The sequence below is a fragment of the Poromitra crassiceps genome (genome assembly GCF_964638095.1).
Source record: "Poromitra crassiceps genome assembly, chromosome: 25".
Classification (NCBI taxonomy): Eukaryota; Metazoa; Chordata; class Actinopteri; order Beryciformes; family Melamphaidae; genus Poromitra; species Poromitra crassiceps.
This window is the reverse complement of record NC_139649.1, coordinates 11,458,780-11,472,908: the sequence shown is the minus strand read 5'-3', so window position 1 is coordinate 11,472,908 and position 14,129 is coordinate 11,458,780. Positions and strand designations below refer to the sequence as shown.

General features: G+C 44.3%; 2 protein-coding genes across 2 annotated transcripts in view; both read left to right on the top strand.

The window, feature by feature from the left end:
* Window positions 1–5,562, top strand: part of LOC310798105 (NFX1-type zinc finger-containing protein 1-like) — a gene marked incomplete at its 5' end in the record, with an annotated part of 29,436 nt that extends 23,874 nt beyond the window's left edge. Inside the window, 3 exons of the mRNA XM_083660598.1 lie at window positions 1,963–2,073; window positions 2,439–2,534; window positions 2,729–5,562. Coding sequence (XP_083516724.1) covers window positions 1,963–2,073; window positions 2,439–2,534; window positions 2,729–5,182 — 2,661 coding nt within the window. The 3' untranslated portion in view covers window positions 5,183–5,562. The remainder of the gene's footprint in view (window positions 1–1,962; window positions 2,074–2,438; window positions 2,535–2,728) is intronic.
* A 5,774-nt stretch (window positions 5,563–11,336) lies between these two features.
* avpr2b.1 (arginine vasopressin receptor 2b, tandem duplicate, 1) lies at window positions 11,337–13,113 on the top strand (the record flags this gene model as incomplete). Its single annotated transcript, XM_083660790.1, has 2 exons — window positions 11,337–12,201; window positions 12,911–13,113. The coding sequence occupies 2 exons, from the start codon at window positions 11,337–11,339 to the stop codon at window positions 13,111–13,113; spliced, it is 1,068 nt and encodes a 355-aa protein (XP_083516916.1).
* Window positions 13,114–14,129: the final 1,016 nt, after the last annotated feature.

Below are 14,129 nucleotides of genomic sequence, written 5' to 3'. Positions count from 1 at the left end.
TAGGTGGAGCCAAGTTACAGATATACTTATCGTGCATTCCTTTATAACTGGGAACTGGTAATCTTACCGTTTCAAAGTTCATGAGCTGGGACGTGACGTCACTAGAGCTGGTATTTCCCATTCCAAACTCTTAGGAGCCTCAGCAGCCCCGACGTAAAAAATCCAACATGGCTGATCCGTGCAACAACAGTAGTTATAATCGTATAAATGCTATTTAGCACTTCTGTCTTGTTTGTGTCTCATTAAATCAGCTGTACACACAGCACGGCCTACTTCTATCTGTGTGGACATGAAGGCTGCAGTGTTTGTATGCGCAAAATGCCACACAAATGCCTTGTTATCAACTGTTATTGCTAACAATGGCTAGCCTGGCTAGCTAGTGGATCTGACCAGTGAACAGTGAACTTCCCAGCTCAACTTTTCTGCAAATGGAATGCTAACAAAACGGATGTGACGTCATTTAGCCTCCACATCCCAGTTCTTTTGCGATAAAGGAACGCACGAGTAGGTCCCAGGTTGAAACTTTGTGTACGTGTGGCTGTGTTGTGTGCGCGCATTTGCCTTGGAGGAAAATGGATGCTGGTTAAAGATGCATGCCATGCTATTATCAATTCTCACGGTAGAGCAAGTAAAGTGGGCGAGTGATATGCTGGACATCCGTAGACTATTACAACTCCTTGCCTGTGCCTGCCAAGGACATAAGGCCAGGCAGTCTGTCCAGCAATCTGCAATATGGGATCAAAACTACATGCTTTTCCATGAAACACACATGCTAACCTAACCTCCAATACACACACCTGACAGCGGGGAGCTTCACCAGCAGGACGTAGCGGGGGAGGATCACGCTATTCCCAACAGTTCCTATCCACGCCACACACACACACACACACACACACACACACACACACACACACACACACACACACACACACACACACACACACACACACACACACACACACACACACACACACACACACACACACACACACACACACACACACAGTCACACACACACACACACACACACACTCACACACACACACACACACACACACACACACACACGCACACACACACACACACACACACACACTCACACACGCACAGGCACAGGCAAATCAGTGAAAAATGAAACGGGACAGCAAAAGAAAGTTGGACTGCATTTGCATCCACTTTATATTCCCTTCCAGTCGATCTAAAACAAAGATAAAGCAGAATTGTTCAGCACAGCAACAGTAGGGTGGTCCTCCTCCTAGCCTTGCTGAGACCCTATAGCCTTGGCCTCTGTCTAACCACTGTGTAACTGTAACTAGTGATAACTGGCATAGGTTGCATTTCCTGTCCAGGATTTGCTCACAGCCTTGTTCAAATTGAAAACAGTCTGCCTCTCACAGCCATCACATGAATAAGACCTACATCAGGAGATTAGATGGAGGTAGAACGAAGGCTATGAATGGCTAACCTTATCCCTCAATTCTTCACTTTTCATCTTGCTCATTGCATTACACTGAAATATACTCTATTATACTGTCTAAAATGCACAGCTCTATAGGCTGTAGGTATGCATGGTAGTATGTCAGGAGAGAGCTGGGGTTAATTTCCTAGAGCATAACGAGATTATTTTAGTGTGTTTTGATAACCAATGCTAATTTAGTCTCAATTACAGATTTATTTGTATTCGCCTGAATGTTGGAGCCATCAGCAGTGAATGACAGGTCACATAGTCAAACAAAAACCAAGCCCTTAACCTGTCATAATGGAATCTCCAAACATCAGTAACAGTTGTTAGGCTATAGACAGTTTTCACAGAATTGTTAGTCCTGCTCTGCTTCTTCTTCTTTTTTTCTGTCCATAGCAAACACTGCAACAGGAAGTGAGCTGGGGTTGAATTTAGAATGTTTTTGTTCTCAACTCTATAGAAAATGTGTGTACAGTAATCATGGCGGTTTCTTTCTATAGTTGCGCCCCAGTGCTACGGTGTTTGAACTGGCTAAGAACTTCAACCTGGAGGTGTCCATGTTTGAGAGGCTGGTGAAGATGGATTTTCCATATGTCAGACTCAACTACCAGGTTTGTGTTACTGGATCTATCAATTCCCTAAAGTTATGGCATGAGCAATCTACATCTATCAACAAAAGATGGTGCAGTTGAAAATAAATTAAAACTAAGATTTGACCCTCGATCTTCCCTGTGTGCCTTTGTATGTTTGCTTGTGTGTATGTGTGTGCTCATGTGTATGTATGTTTGTGCATGTACGCCTGTGTGTGTCTGTGTTTGTGTGTATGTGTGTGCTCATGTGTATGTATGTTTGTGCATGTATGCCTGTGTGTGTCTGTGTTTGTGTGTATGTGTGTGCTCATGTGTATGTATGTTTGTGCATGTATGCCTGTGTGTGTCTGTGTTTGCGTGTTTGTTTGTACCTCTCTTCTCTGCAGCATCGTATGAGGCCAGACATTGCCCGTCTCCTGACGCCACACATCTACTCTGAGCTGGAAAACCACCCCTCTGTCTTGGACTACGACAACATCAAGGTGTCTTTTAGATTCATATGCTCTCGTGCATGCTCTCGTGCTGCGTCTCCTTGCTTTTTATTGCAGTGCACACTTGTTTTTAAGTTATTTGACGAAGTAAATATATACAAAATGAATGTATAGGATATAATCAATGACCAAGAATATCTCAAATGTTTACATATTTAAAGTTTTTGCCACTTTGTGTCTTACAGGGCCTTAATACCAATTTGTTCTTTGTGGAACACAACCATCTGGAAGAAGAGATCAAAGATGGGAAGAGCCATCAGAACCAACATGAGGCCATGTTTGTGGTTTCCCTTTGCCGGTACCTCCTCTTTCAGGAGTACAAACCAGAGCAAATTACCATCCTCACAACCTATAGTGGCCAACTCTACTGCCTGCGTAAACTTATGACCTCCAGTGAGTTTTCAGGGGTCAAAGTACACGTGGTGGACAAGTACCAAGGGGAAGAGAATGACATTGTCCTGTTGTCTCTGGTCCGCAGTAACACACAGGGCAAGGTTGGCTTCTTGAAAATCCCCAACCGTGTCTGTGTAGCCTTGTCACGAGCCAAGAGAGGTCTCTACTGTATCGGCAACGGCGCAATGCTGGGCCAAGTCAAACTGTGGAGCAACATCTTCAACACCTTGAGAGAGAAGGCTCAGATTGGCAGTGCTCTGACCCTGTGCTGCCAGAACCATCCGGACCAACAGATCGAAGCCTCCTGTGCCGAGCATTTCAAAGAAGCTCCCGAGGGCGGCTGCAAAAAACCTTGCGAGTTCCGTTTGGATTGTGGCCACGTTTGCTCTCGAGTCTGCCACCCTTATGACCCTGAGCACAAGAAGTACAAGTGTGAGAAGAAATGCCAGAAGATGTTATGTGAGCTGGGACACAAGTGCACATTGGTGTGCTACAAAGAATGTCCCGAGAAATGTGCAGTGAAGGTTGAGAAGATCATACCCATGTGTCAGCACAAGCAGAGGGTTCCTTGCCACCAGGACCCAGAGACGTCTGTATGCAAGGAGCCTTGCGAGAAGATGCTCCAATGTGGACATCCATGTGATTCAAGCTGTGGGGAACCGTGCGCCAGCGTGAGGTGCAGTGTGAAAGTCACGTTTGAACTGAGCTGTGGACACAGCCAGGAAGCTGCTTGCTATTTCAAAGGACTGGGACAGGAGCCCATCTGTTGGACCCCGTGTAAGCATCAGCTAAAATGTGGCCACAGCTGTGCCGGCAATTGCCACAGATGCTATCAGAGCCGTTATCATGCCCCCTGTAACCGCCAGTGTGAGAATCTCCTGATTTGCTCCCATAAGTGCAGGGAGCCGTGCACTCGTGCCTGCCCCTCCTGCCAGATGCCCTGTGAGAACCACTGCATCCACAGTAGGTGTAGCAAACCCTGTGGCCAGCCCTGTGCCCCTTGCGTCGAGCCCTGTGCTTGGCAGTGCCCTCACCAGAGCTGCACTAAACTCTGCCACGAGCCATGTGATCGCCCACCATGCACCCAACCCTGTGCTAAGAAGACCCTGGCCTGTGGCCACCCCTGCATAGGCCTGTGTGGCGACACGTGTCCAAATAAATGTCGCATCTGTGATCACGAGGAGGTCACGGAGATTTTCTTTGGCACCGAGGATGACCCCGAGGCCCACTTCATTCAACTAGAGGACTGTGGACACCTCATTGAATCCACAGCCATGGACACGTACATCGGGATGGACGACAACCAGCAGGCTCATGAAGAAGAAGAGCAGGTGGCCATAAAACTAAAAGAATGTCCCAAGTGCCGAACCCCAATACGCAAGAACCTCCGCTATGGATCTCACATCAACCGCAGTCTGGCTGACATAGAGAAGGTCAAGGAGAAGACAAATGGACACCAGACAGATATTGCAGAGCAGAGGATGGCCCTTAAAAAGCAATGGGACGAGAACAAGATTCAAAACTTTCTGCCTACAGAATATATGCACATCAGTCAGAGATTGAGCGCTTCCCATCTCACAACAAATGACCTGAGCGTCCTGGAACACCAGATGGCTTTCCTAACAAGAGTCGATGAGCTACTGAAGATCCAAAGGGAGCAGATGTCTTCCATGCAATGGCACAGTTTTGACAAACATGTCGAGGAGTTCCTGGAGTGGCTCATGGCCCGCCAGCAGAAATTCACTGACCAGCAGGTGTCAGATTTGCAGAGTGAGCTGGAGAGGATCACCCTCTTGGCTGAACTCAATGCCCGTTGCGAAATGGCAGACAAGCGTGGACAAAGTGCCAAAGTTCAATCTGAGGTAGATGCTGTGAGAAAGGTTCTGGAAAAGCTTGGCAAATTCACTGAGCAAGATGAAAGCCTGGTGAAGCAGGCCTTGAAGGATCTGGAAGACAAGCTACCATGCGCAGGCCTGGGCATCACTGACACAGAGAGACAGATGATTGTCTCAGCTATCAACATGCCTGGACACTGGCACAAATGTCCTAATGGCCATGTCTATCTTATAACAGAATGTGGAGGGGCTATGGTAAGTCAGCGCTGTACTGATTGTGATGCTACTATTGGTGGGGCAAACCATCTCCTGGCCAGTGGCAACCAAGTAGCATCAGAAATGGATGGGGTACAGCACGCTGCTTGGTCTGAAGTCAACAACCTTCTAAACTTTGATCCAATTGACTTCTGAAATCCCTTCTTGGAATGGTATGCTTTGCGACCAAAGGGAATATCTGTGACATCTTCATATTAATAAATGTATATAAATGTTTTTTGTTTTTTGTTTTTTTAAGTAATTCCCCTTTTGTTTTATGAAAATAATTATTCAGCATGATGCCCTATGCAGATGAAAGTAACCAACTCATTTTCAACCTAATTTGTCTCATTTCTGAGATGTGAAGGCTTAACATCTTAGCTTTAATTTTGTGCAAGGAATTCATTCATCCAAAACATGCTGTACGCATACTGTCAATGTGCATTGATTAGGTTTCCATGTTTTAGTCTGGATTGACATATTGATTTATGTAATATAATATTTTTGCCAAAGGCTGTAAGCACTTTTCTTTTTAAATAAAGACTATAACCGCTGATATGTTCAAGACTCCTGTGTAAGTGTAAGTCTACTGGTGCCTTAACACTAGGTGGCAGTAAAACACTGTTGAAGAACAAATAGAGAAATGACTTGATATTCAAACATAGTTTGCAACTTAAAGTATTTGAACCTCATGCACATTACTTTCTCATTTCACACACACACACACACACACACACACACACACACACACACACACACACACACACACACACACACACACACACACACACACACACACACACGAGAAGAAATATAGTGAGGGAAAGCAGTAGCCTGACTCCGCCAGATGGGGGCGGCATTGTTCCACAAATTGGTTGTGAAACAAATGTGAACGAACTTACATCCATCTGGCAGCGTCAGGTTAGGAAAGCAGTACATTCAGATAGCAGGTTGGTAAAGATATAAAGGGTTTAAATTGAATTACAGCTAGATATGGAAGTCTGTGTGAGCTGAAGTGCAGAATAGACCTGCTGCAGAAAGGCAGCTTGTTTTATTATTCACTACCTGCATAAGGGCCTTCATAGGCTGAGGGCAGGGATGACATCCTGTATGCTTAATACCATTTACCCAGAAGTCCCTGCACTGCTGGTTCATAGGGGGAAAAGGCAATGGGATTTTTGTATGGGAAGTTTAATGCATGAAATAAGGTCTGTGATTAACAAAAGTTGATAAAACAGCAAAGTTTGTGTTCAGCAAGATAATCTTAGATTCAAGATTCAAGATTTTTATTGTCACTCCGTGGTACAAGTATCACATGTGAAATTCTTGTGCTGTGGACTCCGTTTACAACATAGTACAAATATAACAGGGCATATGAGTACAAAAACAACAAGAGACACAACAAGCAATAAGGCAGTAGAGTGATAAGACAAGTCAGAGACAGTGGCATAGCCTATTCACTGCACATAGGTTCACATGTCATGTGCATACTTTAGACGTGCTTAAACATTTTAAATTTGACGTATTTGACGTACAGGTGCAAATAGCATATACCTAATCTTCACAAACGAGGAACACTGTTATGACTTTTGAAGCATAATGCGTTTTTTTTATGTGATTTTCAGAAAATGCTTCAAGAGTCATAAAAGTGGTCCTCATCTGTTAAGGTTATCTTGCTGAACACAAACTTCACTGTTTCATCAACTTTTGTTAACCTTATCTCATGCATTTAACCGGAATGCACATACTAAAATCTCATTGCTTTTACCACCTATGAATCGGAAGTGTTAGCAACCATGTTTTCCGGACTCATTCCTGTGGTACTCTTCCTTGCATGGCACCGTAACCCCGGCGTTACGTTTCTGATTTTTGGCTGTTCATCTGTCATTTATGTGATTAATTAGGTAGTTAATTCTGAACAATGTACAATTAACCGGCTGAATCTTGCGCATCGAACCATGTCTTCCTTTTTCAGATCAGATCAACACAGCAGAAGTTATAGCTGTCTTTGTACAAAGACAAAGACAACATTTCAGATTATTTGGCTTTTTCAAATGGCTTTTTATAATGGCTTTTTGGAAATCCGCCTAGGTATCTCCCTACAAAAACCAGTGCCAAATACTCATGTTTTGGTATTTTTTCATGTTCTTTGAGTTGGGAAGTGGTAAGGCCTGTGGCTATGTCTCCATTGGGTTTCTAGCCATAAATACAACAACCACAGGTAACTGTTTACACTCTAAAAGTGTTTTTTATTCTAGGCGAGAATCAACCACTGTGTTTGAGCTGGTGTTACTCAGGGTCAGTGACATAGAGTCATTCTGACACTTGGAACAGAAACTTCAAAGTCTTACCTTTCAGAAAAGGTCAGGCAGTTGTCTGTAACCCTAGCGGTTCAGCCACAGTAAGCATTTTAGTTTGGGTATGTCGTTTTCACCATTTTCTTCAGAAATAGGTGGCTTTAGAAGAGGTTGTTAAGCATTTGTTCCCCCTTTTATACAGGGGGCACTGCTCTCTTTTTCAGGAGTGCCCTGTTCACATTCACACCTGCAAGCTGACCAGTACAACCACAGTCTGATCTGCTGGCCACTGAGCATCTCTACTAGAGCGGTTAAGGGCCTTGCTCAAGGGCACCTCAGTGGTGGTAATGAGAGAGGGGCAAGCGCTGCTTTTTCATTTCCCCCACCCAGATATATCCTGCCGGTCCGGGGGATTGAACCTAGCCTGGGTAAACCCAGCCTCCACGTGACCTCTATGTGCTATCAGTCACGAAGAAACCTACGCTACAGACATAGCCTGTGACGTCACGTTGAAGGCTGGGTTTACCCAGGCTAGATTGAACCTACGACCTTCTGGTCAAAAGCTCGCTTCTCTAACCTTTAGGCCACCACTGCCCATGCTGCATAAAAGTACATATAGGAATTTCACTCACACACACACACACACACACACACACACACACACACGCACACGCAAACGCACACACACACACACACACACACACACACACACACACACACACACACACACACACACACACACACACAGAGTAGAAGGGAACAGCCTATGCAGCATTTAGAGAGCTGCAGTTATGTGGTATTAACTGCATGGTAGGAGATATTAATTATCTCTCTCCCTTTCTCTCTCTCAAGAGTTAATCATTGGCGCCAATAGTCCTGATGGTGGCGCTACACTGACCGTCTAAAGTTTCAAACTTTAAAAATCCATAACAAATTAGGCATACCTGCTACGGCTTTGCAACGTTCACCAAAATGTGGGCCCAAGTGAGGAGAAACTTTTGTACACTGCAACCTATGGCCAATTATGAAGTCCAAAGACCGCAAAACTGTAAAACTAATTAAACCCTACTCCTCCCACATTTTTTCTTCAAATGACACCAAACCTCAGCATCTGCATCGTTAGACTGTCCTACACAAAGACATTCAGACAGATTTTGGATTTCTCACAAATTGAGCCCACAGTGCATCAAAATGTTTTACTGTAAATGGTACTGTAAACAACTACTGCAAATTCTCACTAAATAAATCTCAAAACTTCATCATTTTTTTACAAAGTTTTGCTGTCACAGTAGTTGAAGTGTGTACAATCTCACAATTGTATCTCAAAATTATTACAATTACAATGCAATTACAATGCATTGTAATATCAATCTGATTCCAATCAGATTGCAGAAATGGTTGTCCTCTTAATCCGCATAAAGTTGCTGTATCCAGATTGAGAGGACACATTGCATTTACACTTGTGTTCAATGTGTACACAATGCATCCCTGACCACCTCCGGAGGTGGTTTGGCCGATCAGATTGCAATCCTTCTTCAATGCGTTTTGGGGGTGTTTACACCTGGCATTTCAAGTGATAAAATACAATCGGATCGCAATCTGATCACTGAAAATGCATGTTAGCGCCAGGTGTAAATGGCCTCTATGATTTAATTTACACTTTTGGCAGAATCAGGATGGGGGGTTGGGGGGAATGAGCCAACAGTAATTCTCACATTGAATCACATCCCTAAAAAAACTTATCTGACAGTTCTGTTAAAAATGCTGTACATCCAAATCATCCTGCATTAGTTTGGATTGTCTTGTCCATCTGTTTGTTTGTTTGTTTGTTTGTTTTTTGGGGGGGGGGGTTGTTTCATTTTTGTAGCCTACAGTAAATGTCAGTCCAGCCCATGCTGCCTGTCCCTGCTCCTCCTCAGGTCTGCCTCCAGATGGCGACATTGAGGCAATGAAGCGCGTGTGGCAGCACGCTAAGGACCACTCTCCCAAGCCCATGACCATCCTGGCCTCTCTGCTCCGCTGCCCCAAGGAGGTGGAGAAGATGGACCTGCGGCTGAAGGTGTCGAAGGAGGAGAAGACTCTGGCTCTGTTCCTGGTCAAACACAGACACGAGCTCCGCAAGAGCCAGGAGGACCCAGACAGCCTCAAACCATTCACCGACTTTATCATAGATGTAAGTCTGAGCATGTGTTTTACAAAAAAATTACAGAAGAGAAATAGTGGAATGCTGGCACAGTTTCAACACTTTACACTGTTAACAAATAGATTTTGGTGATGTACGTTGCATTCCTGGGCCCATTATTGTTTGGTGGTGTGTTTTTCAGATGACATGATGTCATGTCAAGATATTTCCAGCACAGCTGCAATGGAGTTTAACAGCAGAACGTTTTCAGCTATCTAAAACACCAACATTCATGATTCATCCAGAGTGAAATCCATCATACAACAACTAGATGCCAATTTATCTACCAACAGCTGTAGTCTAAATAGATCAGAATGCAATGTAGAAGAAAAAAAATACACTACTCTCCTCAGTGCAAGAACATCTGCCTTTTATTTTTTTGAATTCAAGTCATATCGCCTTTACAGAGTCGGGAATTATTGGACTCCCAAAGTAAAGTGTGCGAGCTGCTCAAGTACCAAGGGGAGGACAAGCTGCTGGCTGAGCTGTGCAGATGGTCCATCCCGTGCCTCCCAGTCAACGGCCATGATCTGAGGAGGCTGGGCATCTCGGGCAAAGAGGTTGGCAGCAGCCTGCAGGAGCTCCGCGACGTCTGGAAGAAAAGTGTCTACCAGATGGACAAGGACGAACTCCTCAGTCACCTCAAGGCCTGAATGATCAGAAACACACAGAAGCCCATGTGTTGTTGCTGTTGTTGTGTGTTGTCATCTACAGAAAGACTTGAGTGCTTTGGGAGTCAAACATCTCATTATACCACTCACAGCTGTTAACCAGACTGATGGTTATGAGAGAGGACACTACAAGAGCCGAGACTTGCACTGATGAAGGCAATTTTGTCCTAAATGGTCCCAGAGCGATTTAAATTTTATCTCCATCGCCATGCAAATTTAAAGAGATCTTGCACAATAATATGCTCTCAGCGTCACAGCTGCCATCTGCATGAGAAAGTTTGTAATGCGGCTGATGATTTCACCATCTGCGTTATTACGTAGGTCTGCCAGTTGTTTATTTCTGGTCTCAAAATTGCAGTCTGGTGTTATGCTGATGCTCGGCCAATCCAAATCTCAGTTTTACCACTTTTGCACTGCACTGGTTTCACTGGTAATAATAAATAAAGACAGGAGTGGGAGTTGTGATTCGTTTGAGTGGGGTGTGATTTGAAATGCTCTGTCATCGGAAATCCATTCACAATTCAGTCTCGATTCACTAGAAAATTGTTCAATTTATTTGTTAAAAGATGTGATTACTTAGAAAACAAAGCATTTATTTTTTATTCTTTAGGTGTCTTCTTTCATTTAATTAGAATTATTAAATTATTATTGGATGTGATTTATTATTTGTATGTGCAATCTTTTTATTTTGTATGAAAGGATGTTGCCCTACGTGGCAAGAGTAAACTTATTATGGCTTCACAACCAAGGTCATTATTTCATTTATAGTGTGTAAAGTAAATGATGATACTATCTTTGACAGTGTGGAACAAACATTTTGTGTGGTGGAGACTGAGTCAGGTTGCTCCTCCCTCTTGGCGGAGATGAGGAGATATAAAGCCTTCTGCAGCACTCCTGTAGGCTACTTCAGTTTCACTGGAGCCACACAGGCACAGCACTTGTTGCATACTGGAAATGTACCTACTGAGTCCCACAACGACTTCATTATTACAATCACACATTTACATTCTAATCAATGGGATCAGAGATCAAGGCTCCATCTCTAGACATTGTTTTTGGTGGTTTATTTGTGATATGCCTCCAACTCAGCTGGACTCCTCTGTTATTATGGGTATATAACGGTGGTCAACTCAACTACTGACTCACTCGTTTTATCGACCATGGCTTGGTTCAGCGTAAACAACAGTAATCTCACTATGGAGAGTGGAATACCAGGGGATGAGCCGCGGGACGAGCGCTTGGCTCAGGTGGAGATTGCTCTTTTGTCCATAATCTTCGTCACTGCAGGCATCCTGAACTTCGGGCTGCTGCTGCTGCTGTGGAAGCGCAGGAAGCAGCTGTCGAGGATGCGCGTGTTCGTGTTCCACCTGTGCGTCGCCGACCTGGTGGTGACATTCTTCCAAGTTTGTCCCCAGCTCCTGTGGGACATCACGGACAGGTTCATCGGTCCCGACGTCCTGTGCCGCGCGGTGAAGTACCTGCAGGTGGTCGGCATGTTCGCCTCCACTTACATGATCGTCGTGATGACCGTGGACCGCTACCAGGCCATCTGCAACCCCATGGTGACGTTCCAGAGGCGCAGGGCGCGCTGGAACGGTCCGGTGTGCGCCGCCTGGTGCGTCTCCCTCGTCGGCAGCCTGCCTCAAGCCTTCATCTTCTCCCGGGTGGAAATCGCGCCGGGCGTGTACGACTGCTGGGCGGACTTCATCAAGCCGTGGGGGCTGAGAGCCTACGTGACCTGGACCACGCTGGTCATATTCGTCTTGCCCGTGCTCACCGTGCTCGTGTGCCAGGTGCGCATCTGCCGGACGGTGCTGGCCAACTTCCACATGAAGACGCAGCAGGGCGGAGGGGAGGAGGAGGTCAAGCCGCCGTCCCGGGCCAGCAGCGTGGCCGGGGTGTCCAAGGCCAGGGTGAAGACGGTGAAGATGACCGTGGTCATCGTGCTCGCCTACATCGTCTGCTGGACGCCTTTCTTCACCGTGCAGCTGTGGTCCGCCTGGGACACCGAGGCGCCCATTGAGAGTAAGATCTGGCTTTGAGTTCCCAACCTAAAAAAGGGGGGGGGGGGGGGGGGGGTTATTTTGATTTAGAAATACTAATAATGTATATAGGCTATCAGCTGTAGGCTGTGACAAATAAAAGGGATGGTTTGATCTGAAAATTGAAGAAAGAATATTTTCTACCAAAAAATCTAACAAAAAAAATAAGAAAATAAAAGCAACTGGTAACGCTAAAAGGAATATAAAAGGCCTTATATGTGTGTAAGAGCCTTTATGTGGATGATGTTTATCCCCAGCCTACATTCCTGTGCATGGGTTTATAAAGAGACTTTTCAAAAAAGAGAAGTGTCCTATTTTTTTTTTTTACTTTTTCAGAAAGTCTGCATCTGCATCTGCATCTGCATCTTTGTGTGTCTTCAGATAGGCTACTGGTTCTACAGGTGTATTAAAACCATAACTAGCTATATGATGGTGATTTTCAAGCAGGTACCCTATAATCCAGGAAAGACCTCCATTCCATTCAGTGTAAAATAAATAGCCTGTCAGCTGCGACATATAGATATAGGCTATCACTATCAGCTCTAAAAGTGTGGTTGCACTCATGCAAATAAATAAACAACATAAAGAAAAAGGAGAACAAACACGTTTAGGTGGTGTTTCTCCCCGCCTTTCTTCTCCAGTGAAACAAACAAAATCAAAACGTTTTCTCATTCTGTCATCTGTCCTTTCAGCTGCCACCTTCACCATACTGATGCTGCTGGCCAGCCTGAACAGCTGTGCCAACCCCTGCATCTACCTGTTGTTCAGCGGCCAGCTGCCCAAGAGACTTGTGACTCTGATGTGTGTCAGCCAGCCTGATCTGAAGGAGTCCATCCAGGAGGAAGCCACCATGGTCAGCTCCCTGTACATCAGCCTCAAGAGCCTGTCGGACTAGATACAAACCCCAAGGACCTCTGATGAAAAATAACTATAATAATCCTGTAATATTTTTTATAAGGACTCAACAGCACATACATCACAGCAAAACAAGTTGCTCAAGTTACAGAAATATTCAGATTTTTCATTGAGGGCATTATGACAAGTGTGCAGCTGATGTGTATTGTGTACTTTGTCTAACTGTGCCAGAAAGACACACACACACACACACACACACACACACACACACACACACACGCACACGCACACGCACACGCACACATAAATACAGACTAGAATCATTAATGATTCTAGTCGAGAATTGTAAAATGATTCTACACAAAGAGAAAAATTCCAATGGAATATTTTTTATTGCATGTACTTTTTTTTATTATCAGGGAAGCTTCTGTCGTAGTTAATCTTGTTGCTAAATGATGATAAAATAAGCTAGTCAGTAAATATGTGATATTGCAGCCCAAACTCTTTAATAATAGTACCGTAAAAATAACATGCTTTTCCCACTATCAAATAATGTGGAGTGATTATGCCAAATGTCCAATTCGCATGCAGTGTATACGCTGGCCACATACTGTATAAACTGCATGTGAAATTGGACTGTTGCAGCTTAAATGCATGCATTTTGAAAGTGTAATACCATGGTATTTGTACGAAATGGGATGAGATCAAGTTGGTTAATGTGCTTGTTCTTTTATCGTAGAGATGTCAGTCGACTTTACACTATTATTTGAATGATTATGACAGGCATCTAATAGTTGTTGGTTGAAATAGTCCGCAGTTCAATTTCTCATATGAAGCGTATTTAGATTTAGATGCCATCACAAATGTAGTAACTAAAGTAGATGCTCATCAATGGTACAACACATATGATGGGGTGAACTTGTGTCTTTCTGTGAAGACGGAGTGATGATGGTCATTGAGTTATTACCAAATAAACTATGATGAGCTTTCATCATATATGTTTGTTTACATTCTTTCCAGTATGGCGGTCAGAGAATGAGAGAAGTCTCAGGTCTC